General features: G+C 37.0%; 2 protein-coding genes across 7 annotated transcripts; both read right to left on the reverse strand.

Annotated features, from left to right (window-relative positions):
• Window positions 1-1,044: 1,044 nt before the first annotated feature.
• Window positions 1,045-6,835, reverse strand: LOC127877011 (N-methyl-L-tryptophan oxidase-like). The gene is made up of 6 exons (XM_052422586.1): window positions 6,477-6,835; window positions 5,119-5,260; window positions 4,160-4,658; window positions 3,034-3,152; window positions 2,249-2,392; window positions 1,045-1,636 (listed from the first exon to the last, which is right to left on the reverse strand). Exons 1-6 carry the CDS (start codon window positions 6,585-6,587, stop codon window positions 1,377-1,379), a joined length of 1,275 nt encoding a protein of 424 aa, XP_052278546.1. The 5' UTR covers window positions 6,588-6,835; the 3' UTR covers window positions 1,045-1,376.
• Window positions 5,240-13,185, reverse strand: LOC127877013 (uncharacterized). 6 transcript variants are annotated; one of them, XM_052422590.1, is made up of 4 exons: window positions 12,343-12,486; window positions 11,924-12,143; window positions 9,831-10,536; window positions 5,240-5,255 (listed from the first exon to the last, which is right to left on the reverse strand). In XM_052422590.1, the coding sequence occupies exons 1-3, from the start codon at window positions 12,376-12,378 to the stop codon at window positions 9,839-9,841; spliced, it is 954 nt and encodes a 317-aa protein (XP_052278550.1). In that variant the 5' UTR covers window positions 12,379-12,486; the 3' UTR covers window positions 5,240-5,255; window positions 9,831-9,838. The 6 variants fall into 6 exon arrangements, with proteins under 6 accessions (XP_052278550.1, XP_052278553.1, XP_052278554.1 ...); XM_052422593.1 differs by lacking the exons at window positions 5,240-5,255; window positions 12,343-12,486 and adding an exon at window positions 13,095-13,185 and having other exon boundaries at window positions 7,949-10,536; XM_052422594.1 differs by lacking the exon at window positions 5,240-5,255 and having other exon boundaries at window positions 7,949-10,536; window positions 11,924-12,130; window positions 12,343-12,489.
• Window positions 13,186-15,645: the final 2,460 nt, after the last annotated feature.

Here is a 15,645-nt window from a genome sequence, read left to right on the forward strand (position 1 = left end):
CTTTTGGTTACAGTGCACACATTTGCATTATCTTGTGTTGGAGAAGCTCGCCTCATTAATATGCTATACTAAATTCTATTATGCACAGAGGCGTCGGAGCTGGGGCGGCAGGGGCGGCAGCCGCCCCAATATTTTCGGCAAAAAGGACATTTCGGCAAAGACCTTTTTTATTTTATTTTTCCATTTCAATACCCGTATATTTGAACATATCTTTACCACGAAGCAAGGTAATCACGCTTTCGCGGTTATGACACGTGTATTGTTGTTTGCCATCATCCGCCCGCGGTAGTGTACGTGTCAATTATGTTGTTAATTGATCTTTTAAAACGATAATCCCTTTATTCTTGAGTAATTAAACCTGGGAATCTTTAATTGTTGGTATGATCTAAGCCTTTGCTTCTTTTTAGTAATACAAAGGAAAGTATGACATGAAACAAATGTGCCGATATCCAATAGTCCTTAATAATCACAAAATTAAAGATACCTCAAGATACCTGAATTAATTGAAACAACTCGAGGTAAATCGATAATTCGAAAAAACTTATGTTTTTTACCACTTTTTTGTGTACTTTCAATATGTCTACTCCAAACCGACGAATTTCAACTTTCCAAAACGGAATTGCGGGGAAAAAAAACCGAAGAACGTTATTTTAACCCACATGATCCTTATCGTTGTGTCGCCTGATACAAAGTACAAAAAGCGACATATAGAGATCACTTCTCCATCGATTGTCTGTTTGTTTTAACTTTTGTCATTCAGAATATGCCTGCAATAGACTTGTATACGGTCAGGTATCAGGCATAAAAACGCACCAGAATGCGCCATTTGATGCTAAAATTTGAAAAAAAATAATCCGGGGGAGGCTCCGGACCCCCACCAACGGGAGGGGGATACCCCCTCCCATACCCAACCCCTCCGCCGCCCAATGTCAATTTGCTTCCGACGCCCTTGATGCATGGTTGATTTTATGGTGCGACTACAAATGTGTAATATATAACAGTTCGGCGCTTTCAATTGCATCTCCCATTACCCAACAAAGCGCCTTAATTTGTATTCTGTTATTATTGTCTTTATACTGGTGACGAAAACGAATTATGAAAGCATTCATACATATCACATCCAAATCACATCACATGTATACACATAGAGGATGTTGATTGGATTTGGTAGATTATCGATTTTCATTGACGAGTGATAATTTAATATAGCTATATACGAGTGAAAACCTTGAATTACCAGTTGTAAATAACTGATCTTTCCCCACATAAAACAGCAATGCATTAAATAAAAAATTGCTATTGCCATTAAGTGTGCAATATCAGCATTCATTCAACATTTTTCATTCAAATCCTCATTAACTCCGAATATAAAGAATTTAAATCATCGACTTTGTTATAGTTGGTTTTCCAGATGTTATCGTTTTTAGTTTAAACAAGTCGCGTGGTATGGGTGAGTCCCATTCGCGTAACAGCATCATTGCCGCCATTCGACCAATCTCGTCGCTGCTTTTTGCAGCATAGCCGTTCGCGCCAATAGCTACGCCCAGTTGGCCATGTACCATGTCGATGTAAGGGCGGTTTGTTGGCGTTTCTTCTGCGACGCAGCTATCACCATGCCAGCGTGACATCGAGACACCTGCATTTAGAGGGAGAAAAAGATGCGGGCATGTTTATTACAATGAAATAACCATATACTACAAATTGTAATGTCATATTATTATTATCAGATAATGGATTCGTTGAATCTCTTAATTAATGATGTAGTTTAATGACGAGATTAGAACCTAAACAAGAGATGTGTTTGTCAGAAACACAATGCCCCCTATTGCGCCGCTTTGAAGCCATATATTTGACCTTTGACCTTGAAAAATGACCTTGACCTTTCACCACTCAAAATGTGAAGCTCCATGAGATGCACATGCATGCCAAATAATAAGTTGCTATCTTCAATATTGCAAAAGTTATCGCAAAACATTAACAAAGGTTACAGTTTTGGGACATACACAATGAATGAGTGAATGACAGACAGGCCAAAAACAATATGTAATATTTAGTGAATTTGTATAGTTTCTATTATACTTTAAATTACTAAACCAATGTAATTAATTCGCTATTTAATATCATGATTGTCATAAGTTTCTATCACTCAAATGCACCGAAAGCCAAGGGGAAAGATCCCCCATTTAAACGCAATAGAGTCTGTCAGCCACTACAAAAGCGGACGAATTATGTTGGTATGTTAGTTTACCTTTGAAAAGAGATTTGACCAGTGCAGCGGTTTGTTCGGCCAGTTGATGGTTGCCGTTCAGAAACCAATCTTTCACGTCTTCCGGTCCCTCCAGACGTTTTAGAGCCGTGCCGTGATCATAGCCCATTTTTATATAATAGCGTTCTAGAAGAAAAGTATACAAGAAATTTTGAAAACGAATGCTTTGCATTGGTACCCTTTTGTCGTTTATCGTTCAATGTTTCATGCTGTTAAATCAAGTTTCCGTGGTATTTGTTCCCAAATCTCATAAGGGAAATCTAAACTTAAATTGAATATAAGATTACAATGTCAAGTTGTTTTCAAGTTTTCTCTTAGCAAGTCAAAAAGTTGTTCAGGATTGCATGACAAATAAAGTCTCTATGCAATATCTATAACTGCCATTATCACCATTTATGGTTCCCAGCATAATCCATTGTTTGATTCTGCTGATGCATTTCTGTGACTAATTAATTGTGGAAATATGGTCAAGATAGGAAGACATAAATTAATATGTCTGAACGAAAGGGCAATGTCTGCTTCTTTTTCTTCCACACTGATTGTCTTCAAAACAACTGCTAAATACTCGCGTATTTGCAGTCCTAATGTGTACTACTGAGACATTCGTGTAAAGCTTTACTATTATTTGTGTCTCAATCGCGAACATGATCGAATTGTTGACGGCAGACGAACGACGCAGAAGAGGCCACCTTATTCTAATAGCTCACCGAGAACGACGTGTTCAGGTTAACTTAAATAGTGAAAAATAGTCAATCTCTTATACCTACCATCCGGATACTTGATGGGTGGAAGCATGTAGAACCCAACATCCCGGTTCTTGTAATTGGGGTTGACTTTGTGCCAGGAATGGTGGCCGTCACCGCGGTAGATCACGCATGGCATGCACCTTTAGAAAGATTAACAATTCATTTTTTTCTGGGAAATCTGGGCTTCTATTCATATGCGTCTCATTTCCGATTAGCCTGTGCAGTCGGAAAAAAGCTATTAAGGGATAACAATTTCTTATTTAATTGTGATTTTTTAAAGGAAGACTCTTTTTTAGTGAAAATGTAGTTTTAACGTTTAGTGTCGTCCATACAAGCCTGTGCAGACTGCATAGGCTAATATGAGAAGACACTTTAAGCACATACACGAAGCCCATTTTTCTCAAAACGTGTCTCGTTTAAACAATACTTAAATGCTATTTTAGCGGGATTGCACGGACAGTTTTATGTTTAAAGAGCCACTCTCAAGTCCGTTTCCTGGAAACAATTCGCACTTTTTGTGTTCGGAGCAATATTGAGAGTATTCGGACGCAAGATACATCAACTCTATTACAAAGTGGCAAGGTGTCAACATTTTTTAATCAGAGCATAAGAATAAGAGAATTGCGGACCGCTTATTTAGATACCATAGTTTATCCAAATTCAACTTCAGTCGAAGTACATTCAGTGTAACCGATTAGAAAATTAACGAAAGCAAAAAAAATGCAAACAATAATTAAACATTTTACGTATAATATAGAGGAAGTTATCGAATGCATGAATCGATCGTTTATTGTAAACAACGACACATAATTATTATTAATTAATCATAAGTAAATCTTTATCAACGAAGATCTTAAGAGCATCGTTCTTGGAAAAATTGGGCGTAATGCAACCGCTTAAAGTACCGTCCTAGATTAGCCTGTACATTCCGCACAGACTAATTTGGGAAGACAGTTTCCGCTTTAATGGTATTTTTCGTTTAAAGTAAGTCGTTTCACTGCGAAAATCCTGTTTAGGTGAAAAGTGTCGTCGCACATTTGCCTGTATTGAATGCACAGGCTAATCTGAGACGACACTTTACCAACATGCATTAAGACCTGTTTCCTCAGAACGCTGCTCTAAAGTACAAACGTGTTATTAGTTATACTTGAGCTGTTGCTCCGCATGCTCTTTGCTGACCTCGACCAAGGACACCGTGAGTGGACACAGCACCTGGTCAACCTTTACATCGGGGAGTAACGCATTGAGCTCTGTAAACGCACCCGTGGCCAATAAAACCTTCTTACACACTATCGCCTTATCTCCGCCTTTTGTCTCAACACTCATGACGTAGTCCCCGCTTTTACAAACAGTTCTGTGTATTTTGGTGACTACGTCATCAATGTATCTGCACCCATGATTCATAGCGAGCATCTTCTGTGCGTGAACAAGTTTTCGAGGACTTATGTGTCCAGCGTTTTGATTCTCGAAAAGTCCGATGTCGGAACTGTTGAACTCAAATATGGAAAATTGTTGCCGCAACTCAGCGCTGTTGAGACGTTTAGCTGGAATGTTCTCTTCATCGGCGACTTTTAATACGCTGGTGATGTATGAGGTATCGGTCTTGCCAACCATGAGTGCTCCCACCTCAGAATAGAAAGCGATCCCTGGAGATATTCAAATAATGCATCTCGTTTTCGTTATTTTTCTCCATAAAGTTCTCATAACTATAACATAGAAACTCTGTCATAAACAGTAAATATATTTCTTTTTTGTCATCTTATCAGTAAACTGTGAGCTAAGCTCGCATGCTCGGGACCAGTATCATCTTAAAATATCTATGCTGAAGTTGAGAAAGACATTCTACGAACATCATGGAGTACATTTTCACATCCTTCACAATTCATGGGGGAAAGATGGTGATCCGATGTAAGAGACAGTTGAAATAATGTATATGATTTAAAAGGAGAACTACATTACTGTCGAATTCCAGAGCATTGTAGAATGTCGTTTATTAATAGTATTAAGGAATTACAAAACCATTCCAATAAAAACCCATCCGATTACACTACAAACCAATAAATTCTCATAGTAATTTTAAGCCATATATATTACATCGATACATACCGGAGGCCCGCTCGATATCCCTATAGCGCTTGATGGATTCCTGAGCCAGCTTCGCCCACACAGGGTCCGGGTCTGAGCACCGCGTGATCCGCCCTTCATCGTACCAGGCACCAAAAATACCGTGATCCACACTCGCCCTGTTCTAGTGATAATAATTATCTCTTAAAACAACACAGTGTTACTGATACACAACCTATACTAAAAGTTTAGTAAGGACTTGATATCTCTTAATTAGCACATTAATTAGTCATGTACAACTGTTGCTCGTCAGATTAGTCATTTTGATGCCGAAAGATAAGGGAGCCATGAGGGAATATTCATATTAACTTTGGATTATGTATGCGTAGTAATTAAGAAGCTAAAAGTGTGATTGCTATGATGGTGAGCTGTGGTGGGTTATGGTGAGCATATTGCATGTGATGGTTGTGTATTTGTCTGGAGCGGAAGTAGAGAGGTTAGTCAAACTGTTCGCGTAAGTCAGTCGTGAAAGGTAATTGCGTCTTGTCTCAGTCTCATGTTTGCAGAACCCGCCGCCTGCCCTCAGTCGCACCCCGCCGACCGAGCCAACCCCGGCCCGCGCGCACATGCGAACCCGCAAATGAAATGACACTTCCCGCTTAAATACTCTTCGTCTCGAATGAAATCTGTTAAGCAACGGAATTTGAGCGGGGAGAGGTAAATGTGAAAACAGCGATCGCATAACGTTAAATATTATAAAGCGACCAACTCTTGCACATGTATTGTAAATGTTTTGAAAACGCGCCATTCGCTTCGTCGAATTTTCGTTTTGAATTTAACAAGGAAACTAATGCGAATTGTCATATATTATTCATGGCTACAAAATAGTACTAGCCTAATCTCCCACCGCAATCAAAAAGCGTAGCGTATTTGAATGAACGTTGATTTCGACGATTTTAAGTACTCGATTTGGTACGTTAGTATCGATGCTCGTAATAAAAATGAGAAGGAAAACTATAAAAGTTACGACAATAGGACATGCATACATAATCACCTTGAATGAAAGGCAAAACTAGCATGTATTTCTCGGTTCAAAATATGAGCGGTAGATGATCGTTACACTAGCGAGATCCAACTAATTATCATAAAAGACATGCGGACTGACCCACTAGCAATTAAAAAACGTAAGAAACAATATGAAGTTTAGAATAACGCAATATTTATTTCACATATAGAGGGAGCAAACAAATACTGTTTGGAGAGCTTTAAAGTAATTGTTGAGACCGTTTTAACCTATGGTCATTTTTTCTTGGGGCTGTTTTCACACACTCCCTCCCAGCCACACATGCAGAAGAATTAAACAGTGAGGAATAACCATTAATTAAAAATTCTCCACCCACCTGCGGTTCCGAGGGTCCCACCAGGCAGAGTTTGACCCCAGGGATCAACGAGGCGTGTCTGGCAGCCGCGGACCCTATCATACCCGCCCCCACAATGCACAGGTCGAACATGGCACCTAGTCCCGTGTTCAGACCGTTAAATGGTGATAAAATGTACGACACTTTAGATATGATAACCTACATATTCCAAATATAAACACGCTATGTGCTAACGTTATGTTAATATAGATGTAAACAGTGCGCATTGCTGCGTGATCATGTCCTAGATTATAACCCAGATATGATTTAAGCAATAAAGGTTACAGTATAATAAATAATCGCTGTACTCTCTTAAAAGTATCATAGTTGACTCGAAGGCATGTTTTACACTGTAAACTATTGTTCTGGCTATATCTTTTGGAGATACTGGTAGGACATGAAAAGGTGTTCACTACTTAATCCCTGAAATATGTTAAACTTGGAGATTATAGTAAAACCAGAGACGTAGATAACAGAGATAAGCAGCTCGCCAAATATCGGCAAACTCTCGCACGTCGCGGGTTTCGGCAAGATAAGCGCTCAACTGTTTGTCGGTTGCCACGGTAGTTAACACGCGTATCAACATTTTTGAAACACGCTTTCGCTTTTCAGTTTGTGCGATTTGAAACAAACAAATAAACTGTTATGTATTATTAAAATGAGAATATATGCGGTATAATCACACAATTGTAATGTGTCAATTAAAATAAATCACATACCGCATTGTTGTATTTAGCGATTTAATTCGCCTCCAGTTTGAAAATCAAAGCGCTGAAGGCACTGAAGATGTTCGCTATTGCATAATTTAACACGCAATTCATTTTTCAAAATCTATCGCAAGTTTGAAATGAACACACGCCATTCAACTTTATAAAGTGTGTGTCATAGCGCACGGGTCGAGTTTTGTGTGCACTTTTTATCATCCTTATTATTTCATAGAAATAACTAAGACAAAATAAAAACAGCATGCTTTTTGGAAGTTCTGAAAGCATAGAAAGTAAAATGAAAATGGTAATGAGAACTTAATGTAAAGAAAATTTGCAGTCACCATCATATTAAAGGAATATTTTTTCTAATATCAAAAGACTATCTCACCAAGAATATAAATTCATAATGAAAGTTCCGTGTACAAAACTTTAGATTTTTGACACCATATACAAATTCAAAATATACAATAATCTTCGTATCTTGTATATGGAGGAATATTACAATGAGTACTATTTATTGGTGCATTTGTTGTTGTGTTGTGATAGTGATGTGTTTTCACGTGACATTTGGCATTCTCAGTGCATGCTGTAAAGCCAACATTTTAAGGGGGAAAGAACAAACACATTGCAAGGGAGGCAAATCTTCTATTTCTTAGTCGAAATTTATCACAAAGAGTTCTCTTTGAATGAAAATGAACGTTAAGACTGAAATATATGCTACCAATAAATGGATTAAAACAACAATAGTTTAATGCATGTTTACTTTTTATCAAAACTCTGTACAAACATGTGAATAATAAATATATATGTGTATATAACAAATTGTTTGGTTGTTTATTCTGTGCATATTTTGATTATATAATTTGTAAATGTGTCTGCATTTTATTGTGAATTGAATATTTACTTGTACACCTATGTTTTTGAAACTGCTTTGTTGCCTTACCGGCACTCATTTTATGAACTCTGCTTTGATACAGTACATTGATCTAAAAAATTCAAAATTTGTTCAATCAATATCAGACACGTAGATCTAGGTCTCTGTCAATATCAACAAAAAATTAAAACTCAAACAATGTTTCATTTTCATTATTAATTTAAACTTTGGTGTGTAATATCAGATATCTTTAATGTAAGATATTTTAGGTAAATATGAATGGAAAAATACATACTTATTTCAGTTTCCACATTGGAGCTGAACTTTACTGACAAATTCCTTCAATTAAACGTCATGATGTGTTGTATATTTTACCTAGTGTACGCAAATATTTAACAATAAATCTACACATTTCGGTCAGCTTAATATTTAATCGTCAATATAAATACGTTGGTAATTATTCTTAAGTTTCATTCAGGGACCATGTTTTATTTTTCATTCACACTAATTGTCAATAAAACGTTACTATCCCTGTATGAAATGCACCCCCCTCCCCTGTATTCAACTCTTATGCATTTTGGGTTTTTGGACAGTGCATTCTCAATACGCTTGATAGCGTTCGTACTGGAACTAATTTTGTAAGTCTCCTACCGGTGCAACCGGAGGGAACTTATGGTTAGCGCTCCATGTGTCTGTCAATCTGCCAATCTGTCACACTCTGGATCCTGCGATAACTTCAAAAGTTCTACATATTTTTCATGAAACATGGACAGATGGCAATATGGAGATAATGCACATTTCAGTTTGTTCCTATGTCAAGAATTCTGTTTGCTATGGCATCAAATAAATTAAAAATATTGCTAAAAATGGTGGAGTTTCACCACTAGGGGACTTTAATTGCTTTGTAATAGTCTTGTTGTTACTGATGTTATCATAAAAAACTTTTATGCACACAAGCGATATGAAAAAAACTACATATACCAAAAACTTTTACTGTTCAAGGCCTTGACATTTGTGTGATGTATCCCAGTATTGTAAATTTAGTAATCGCCCCGTCTGTTTGTCTGTCTGTCCGTTCTAAAGTATCAGGTTTTTCTTTTATTACGTCGAAAACCGTTTAACTCGCAACTTTTAAAGTGCAGTTCAGTGAAAACTTTAAGTTTTCGCACCAAAAGCCGTAACATCCAGACGGTTTGGTATGTGTGATGTTACGTCGAATCGTGGTCCTCTACCAAGTCTGTACTAAATTATTTTATTGGAGTAAATATGTGACCTAACAGGTGTTGTGGACTTAAATATTACAATAACTTCCAAAAGCATTTTAATTAACCACAGAGCACATAACTTTGAAATGTGGTACCGTGATAACGCTTCAATAAGCGGGATAAAAAACGTGCATTTCGTTGTTTCAGTATGAACCTCTTTAACAAGGATTTACAAAAATAAAATTTCAGTGTAGTTGTAATGCAGTCAGAGACTTAAGTAGAAGAAGACGTCGCCACAGTGGCACAAGTTTCTTCAAATGTATTAATAGAGGAATATAATGAGTTTTTATTTGCATCTCAGTTCCATTTATCCGGAACTTCCTGTTTACAATGGAATGCTGAATAATAATACTTAGCTACATTAAAACAATATTGACCCTATACTTAAATTATAGATAATATATTACAACGTTGATGTCTTCTAATAGCAATTTACTAAAAAAATATTATTCTTATCTTGCGTTTTCATAAAAACTCGTGAGTCTTTTACAATGTAAATCAGAGGATTTGCGCAGAAGCTATCCAAATCTTGTCCCGATTTACGTCAATGCAGCGTTTGTTGTACATCCTCTCGCAATGCCGTTGAGATCGCTGTGCAGTCCTCAGCAGGAAGTCAGGGATTGGCTTTCCTTCCACCATCCACGCATAGACCGTGGAGTCTTTTGGAACGCCTTGCAACAGTATTCGCGTTATGAGTTCAGCGACGTGTTCGTCGTCAGCCAAGACGTTACGAACACCAAACATTGTATCAGTTTTCCTATGTATACCGCCGTAACCGACAATTCGTTCTCCTTGATACGCGACCATTACCGTTATGTCATCCAGCGAGTACCATGCCCTTAGAACGCGTGCTCTGTCGAAGTTGACATACACCTGTTTGTCGTATTCTAGCAGTTCCGGCCACATGTCTTCTTCCAGAGGTCTCATGTCAATGTCTGACGGTATTTGTACTTCTATAGTTTCTGGTATCACAAACAAGTACAAAATCACCCTTGTAGTGCTGTAAACGAAACCCTGATTTCTGTAGAATTCCACCATCGCTTTTGCCCCGTCCAATGCGATGTTTCTCTCTCCACATCTCGTCATCATAGCCTGCCAGATTTGTTTTCCAATGCCTTTCTTACGCAGATCTTCGCGCACAATAAAGTGTGCGACATAAACGGTATCTGCGTCGTGATGATACACTCCGCCAAAACCTGTGGCATAGAAAATGTGCAATGACCGCAATTCACGCCTAGTCAATGACTTTTAAAATACATTTGCATACATATGTGGTGTAGTGCGGAGGAGATACAGTGTACCTGTAAACTGAATACGAATTATCTATTTATTTGCAACAACAGTAAATGTTCATGTACGTAGTAAATGTTCATGTACGTGTTTGTTGTAGCTGTGGGTTTTTCATAAGCGTATTTCAAATTATTCCATGACACAAATCATGCGTAATCATCAATCTCTTGCACGACGGTCACATTACATTCACCTCTGTGTTGGGCTCAGAACGGACTATTGTTTTGAAAGCGTCTCATTCATGTCATGATCATTCCAAGCGTTCATCATTGAGGTTACAGTATACTAAACAATCTCTTGCACGACGGTTACATTGCATTAACTGTATTAAAGAAAACCATCTCATACCATAATATCTCATATCAGTCTTAATTAATTATTATAAAACTGATATGTTTTTTTATGTTAAGAAACCAACATACATAAATACGTCGAAGCAATGCCTAACGTCACTCAATAAAAAATATGTACAATTGTTTACATTTGTGAAGTGCGTGGAATGATTACATCTGTGTAAATGCGCAATAAAATAGTTCCAAAGAGTTGCATTAAAACTCACAAGTTTTTGCACGATTTATCGTACATTTAAAAGTCATTTTTCTTAATTAAATGCATGCGATCTTAAATATCCACTCAAATATACATTGTATGCGTTTGTTCGGTTTTAGCTATTTGGTAGACAAAATGGCGTGCTGAGCCTTATGCAGAGTTGTATGTGAGAGCAAGGAACGACAACTCTGCGTGGAGATTGCGTAATCATAGCATTGACACATCTTTAAAGCTAGTAAATACGAACATTTCATCAACGTCCAACAAATCGGTCCGCAAGAAATAACTATCCGACTGGTTTACAGACATATGTCACAAAAAACATACACACTACATGTCTAATGCATCTAAACATAGATTCAACATACATGTATATAAAACATGTACCCACTACCGTTAAACGTAATTTTACGTACCCTTTTTGTAACAATCTTCAATTCTTAACATGGACTATTTTTTGTACAAATATTAAAACATTGTATGCAAAACATTCTCTAATGATGTGCTTAAAATCTTCTTTATTTTCTGGTAGTTCAATCAAGGTCACAGTACGTGGCGTAATGGATATGGCGACCGTGAGGTCACGGGTTTGATCCCAATTGTGGGAGCGTTCTTTAGATCTCCCCCAAGGACAACAATTACTGGTTCTACACAGGAAACGGACTCGAGAGCGTTTCAATAAGAGACAAGCTTTCGGTGCAATCGAGCTAAAATAACTGGTTTAAACTAATTCAGTTCACGTACCTAATATTTCGCCGACTGAGTCCACTGCCACCAGCAGGTTATTTGGATCGATGGCCATGTAGGCATTGTAGTCGTACCTCGACACGTCCCCGCCCTGCCTGGTCCACATTTCCAGCATGACCCGCTCCTCCCCGGGACGATGGGCCCGGATACTGATATCACCGGGTCGGAAACACTCGACGTTGTCGCCTGACATTCGGATTTCCTCTGGATTATTGTGCTGTTAATATGAATCTACCGCTGATTGCGCAAACATGTATGTTCATATGAAACCACGGGTAGTTAGCGTGTGGCTATGATATTAATTAGTGAAAACATCATTTTAAATGATAAATAATCATATTATGACGAAATATATGATTATTTATCATTCAAATTGATGTTTTCACTAATTAATATCATAGCCACACGCTAACCACCTGCGTATGAAACCAAGCGAATCGGTTTTCGTGCATTCACTTATTACACGGATTTAATGTTTAATTTGATTAATGTGGTTGGTAAATGTTCGAAAATAAAGTACTAAAATCAGGCAATGTGTATTTAAGAACATAGCAAAATTCATCTGACCCAAATGAACTACATTTGAACACAGTGTTATCTTTAGTTTCACGGGTAAAGATAACATGTGTCCCGTTTTACTATAACGTCGTACTGAATTGATATCGGGGATCTATATGTGCTTAATGCGAATGTAAACTAAAGCAGATAGTCCTATGTTCTACATTCAATTAAAACTGACCTTTTTAAACGAATGTTATTACTATTAGTCATTACCGTAGAGCCATAACAAGTTTTTGTTATATCATGACAAGACATCGAACTGCTAAGCTCTGAACTATTGCTTTACCTACATGTATACATAGTAAAAGATTAACACATAGACCACTCGGCCATCCGTGCTCAAACAATGAGTGATGCAGTTAACACTTAATAAAAGCAATCCTCTTATTGTCATAAAATATAACGACAACAACAGAACTCTCCAAATTATTCAATCGTTTCGCGTTGCAACGAGTTATAATTGTCAGGATTTTAAATCGCCATAAATTGCATATAATGGATAATTTAAAGCATGTTAAATGTTTAGTATTACAGTTTCCTCACAAATATCATAATTTCAACGAAAATCTGCGAATTTGAAACATTTTTCAAATTTTGTTTTTTTTACCAAAACGTGAAAAGGTCCCTCTAAAGTTTAAGCCACAATCAATGAATCAGGTAGCCTAATTGATTGTTATTGTTTACAATCTGGATTTTCCGCGCATGCGCACTGCCTGATTAACAGTAATCGTATCTTCCGAAATATGGTGTACCATTTGTGTCGAAAGTCAACAAGACCTACTAGGTAAAAGAGAAATACTTCGACGTACAATATGTACAATATGTACGTCGAAGAACATAAATTGTACTTCGACGTACAAATATGAAATACACTTCGAAGTATATATTTGTACGTCGAAGTACAATTTGTACTTCGACGTACATATTTGTACTTCGACGTACACATTTTCTAACCAGCCAATCAAAACACTCGCCTCTTGAGCCGCTTTTTTTCAGATTTACACATAATAAATGTTTAAAATCTTTTTTTTTATTGTAGACAAATGAAAAAAAAAAATCAAAATTGAAAACAAAAAACAAAGAAGTTTCAAGTATTTCATGCATTGAAATAGATTAAATGCTTACAGGTCACGATAAACTAATACATATTCTTATGGAATTCAATGTAAAAGCCAAACTATGACCGAAATATAAATGCATCTTTTTGTCCATAGATACATCATCCATACCTAACATTGCATTCTAAGCTGAATATATTTAAGCAGAAAAAAATATGTGTCATGTGGTTTGAAAGAAAGTAATTGACACGAAACAACAGCGACTACATTTTGGTCGTTTACTTGTGGAATGAAACCCGGATCAGGACATTTTTTTACTTTAATATCTTTCTTTTGCCACTGCCATGCAACTTACCACACTCATTCTTAATAATAATAGTCAAATAATTCAAAAGGTAAGGTCAGGATCATACATTGAGGTCAAAGATCACAAATTTGATGAATTATTCATAACATAGACATGGCATGACTATACATCAAGGGATTCTCAATAACTTTCTACAATTTTTCTCATTTATTGTGAAGTGTTTTTAATGACTTATTCACAATTTAGCGATTACTTATCGTCGGACACCCCGGTCTATTCATTACTATACTCTCAACCAGCAGCAATCGGTATCCGACGATAGCGATTATTTAAACATGCATCAATTGGATTATGTTATTACTTTGTACATGTACATTTGTTTTCATTGATCTCGCAGTGTGTAACAGACAATGCTCAAGTCTTTAAAGTGATCGGACAAGGTCAAAAGCTTAGGTCAAATGTTACAAATTTTGCTTAAATACGTCCTATGGTTTTATTATTTTACAATAAAACACAGGATTTGCACCCGAACAAAATTTATTTCGCGTGGAAGATATCAATTCAAAGACTTTTGAACATAAACTCAGTTATGAAAACGATATATCCTATTGGTGTTTTGGGGTTTTGTTCCTTCCCACTGATTTGCTCTTATTCTGTTCATTCTTGCCATACGATTATCACAACGTACGATGGCTGTAGTGAGTCTAAGCTTTTATTTATATGAGCTAGTAAATGTTAGACCAGGGTGACTTCAAAGTTTTAAAAACACATTTGCGCGTATGTCAAGTCACAGATTAAATATCCCTGGTAAAAAAGAGAACAAGTGATAAAGGTACTTATCTCAACGGTCACAAATACAAGACTCTGGAAAGACATTGGCTTCTCCTGCACCCTGCACTACCAACAAAGATCGTTACTGGACAGACCAGTCGCCATGATTTTGCTAATGCACGTGGCATTTACCTTCGACTAGCGCAAGCGAGGTGGGGGATTTTATCCATAGGCGGAGGGATATTGTTTTCGCGTTGTCCTTCCGTGCGTAAGGAACACTTTTGTGTCCGGAGACATATCTTGGAATGACTAAGGGCGATTGTATTGAAATTTTGTAAGAGTGTATATATGGACAAGGGTATGGTGCATGTCAAATGTCGTCCCAACCCAATTGAAAATAACGAGTTTTTGTCCTTTTTTTCCCGAAAATAACAAAATACGCACACTTGTGTGTCGGTAGCATCAACTTACTTTATATGAGTGTAATATGCGGATAAGAGGATAATGTTCGTTAAATTGCGAAGTAAATACATGAGTTATGGCCTGTCTTGACCTGAAAATACCCTTTTTATAAAGGCTTGTTTTTCAGTCTTGAGCTGTTTCTCCAATACCATATTAGCCACAGTCATGAAACTTGCTACAATGCTTTAAATGATAATGATTAATGAAGACGATACTACACGTATTTAAACTGTACTATCAGCTGCAAACCCCTTACAGATGCAAATGAGTAAAACATAGTAAAGAAAATGTTAAGCCCTTCTTTTCTATATTTTCTTGTAGTTCTGCTATAATACATTAATACAATTTGTTTGGAAGGGGGTATTAATTCAACGAATTTATTGTTTTAATTGTTTCTTCTCATGTCATGATAACTCATGAAGGGAATGTAGTGCTACCCCTCTCCGTTGTGTGGGGTAAATTCCCGGTCCAAAATCAAAACGTTGACGTACATGATTGGATTTCGATTGACGCAAATGATAAACATATCAGGACGACGTGTCGGTTGCAACAGCAATGTC

Source organism: Dreissena polymorpha, chromosome 4 (genome assembly GCF_020536995.1).
Source record: "Dreissena polymorpha isolate Duluth1 chromosome 4, UMN_Dpol_1.0, whole genome shotgun sequence".
In the NCBI taxonomy this organism is placed as follows: domain Eukaryota; kingdom Metazoa; phylum Mollusca; class Bivalvia; order Myida; family Dreissenidae; genus Dreissena; species Dreissena polymorpha.

What these genes read in the sequence shown, in the direction of transcription:
- LOC127877011 (XM_052422586.1), bottom strand. Translation starts at nt 6,587, where the DNA reads ATGTTCGACCTGTGCATTGTGGGGGCGGGTATGATAGGGTCCGCGGCT. An exon ending in GGATATCGAGCGGGCCTCCG is followed by an intron (nt 4,659 to 5,118) that starts GTATGTATCGAT and finishes GAATATCTCCAG; the next exon opens with GGATCGCTTTCTATTCTGAG. An exon ending in GGTCAAATCTCTTTTCAAAG is followed by an intron (nt 1,637 to 2,248) that starts GTAAACTAACAT and finishes CTCTAAATGCAG; the next exon opens with GTGTCTCGATGTCACGCTGG.
- LOC127877013 (XM_052422590.1), bottom strand. Translation starts at nt 12,378, where the DNA reads ATGCACGAAAACCGATTCGCTTGGTTTCATACGCAG. An exon ending in TCGCTTGGTTTCATACGCAG is followed by an intron (nt 12,144 to 12,342) that starts GTGGTTAGCGTG and finishes TCATATTAACAG; the next exon opens with CACAATAATCCAGAGGAAAT. An exon ending in CTCAGTCGGCGAAATATTAG is followed by an intron (nt 10,537 to 11,923) that starts GTACGTGAACTG and finishes TCTATGCCACAG; the next exon opens with GTTTTGGCGGAGTGTATCAT.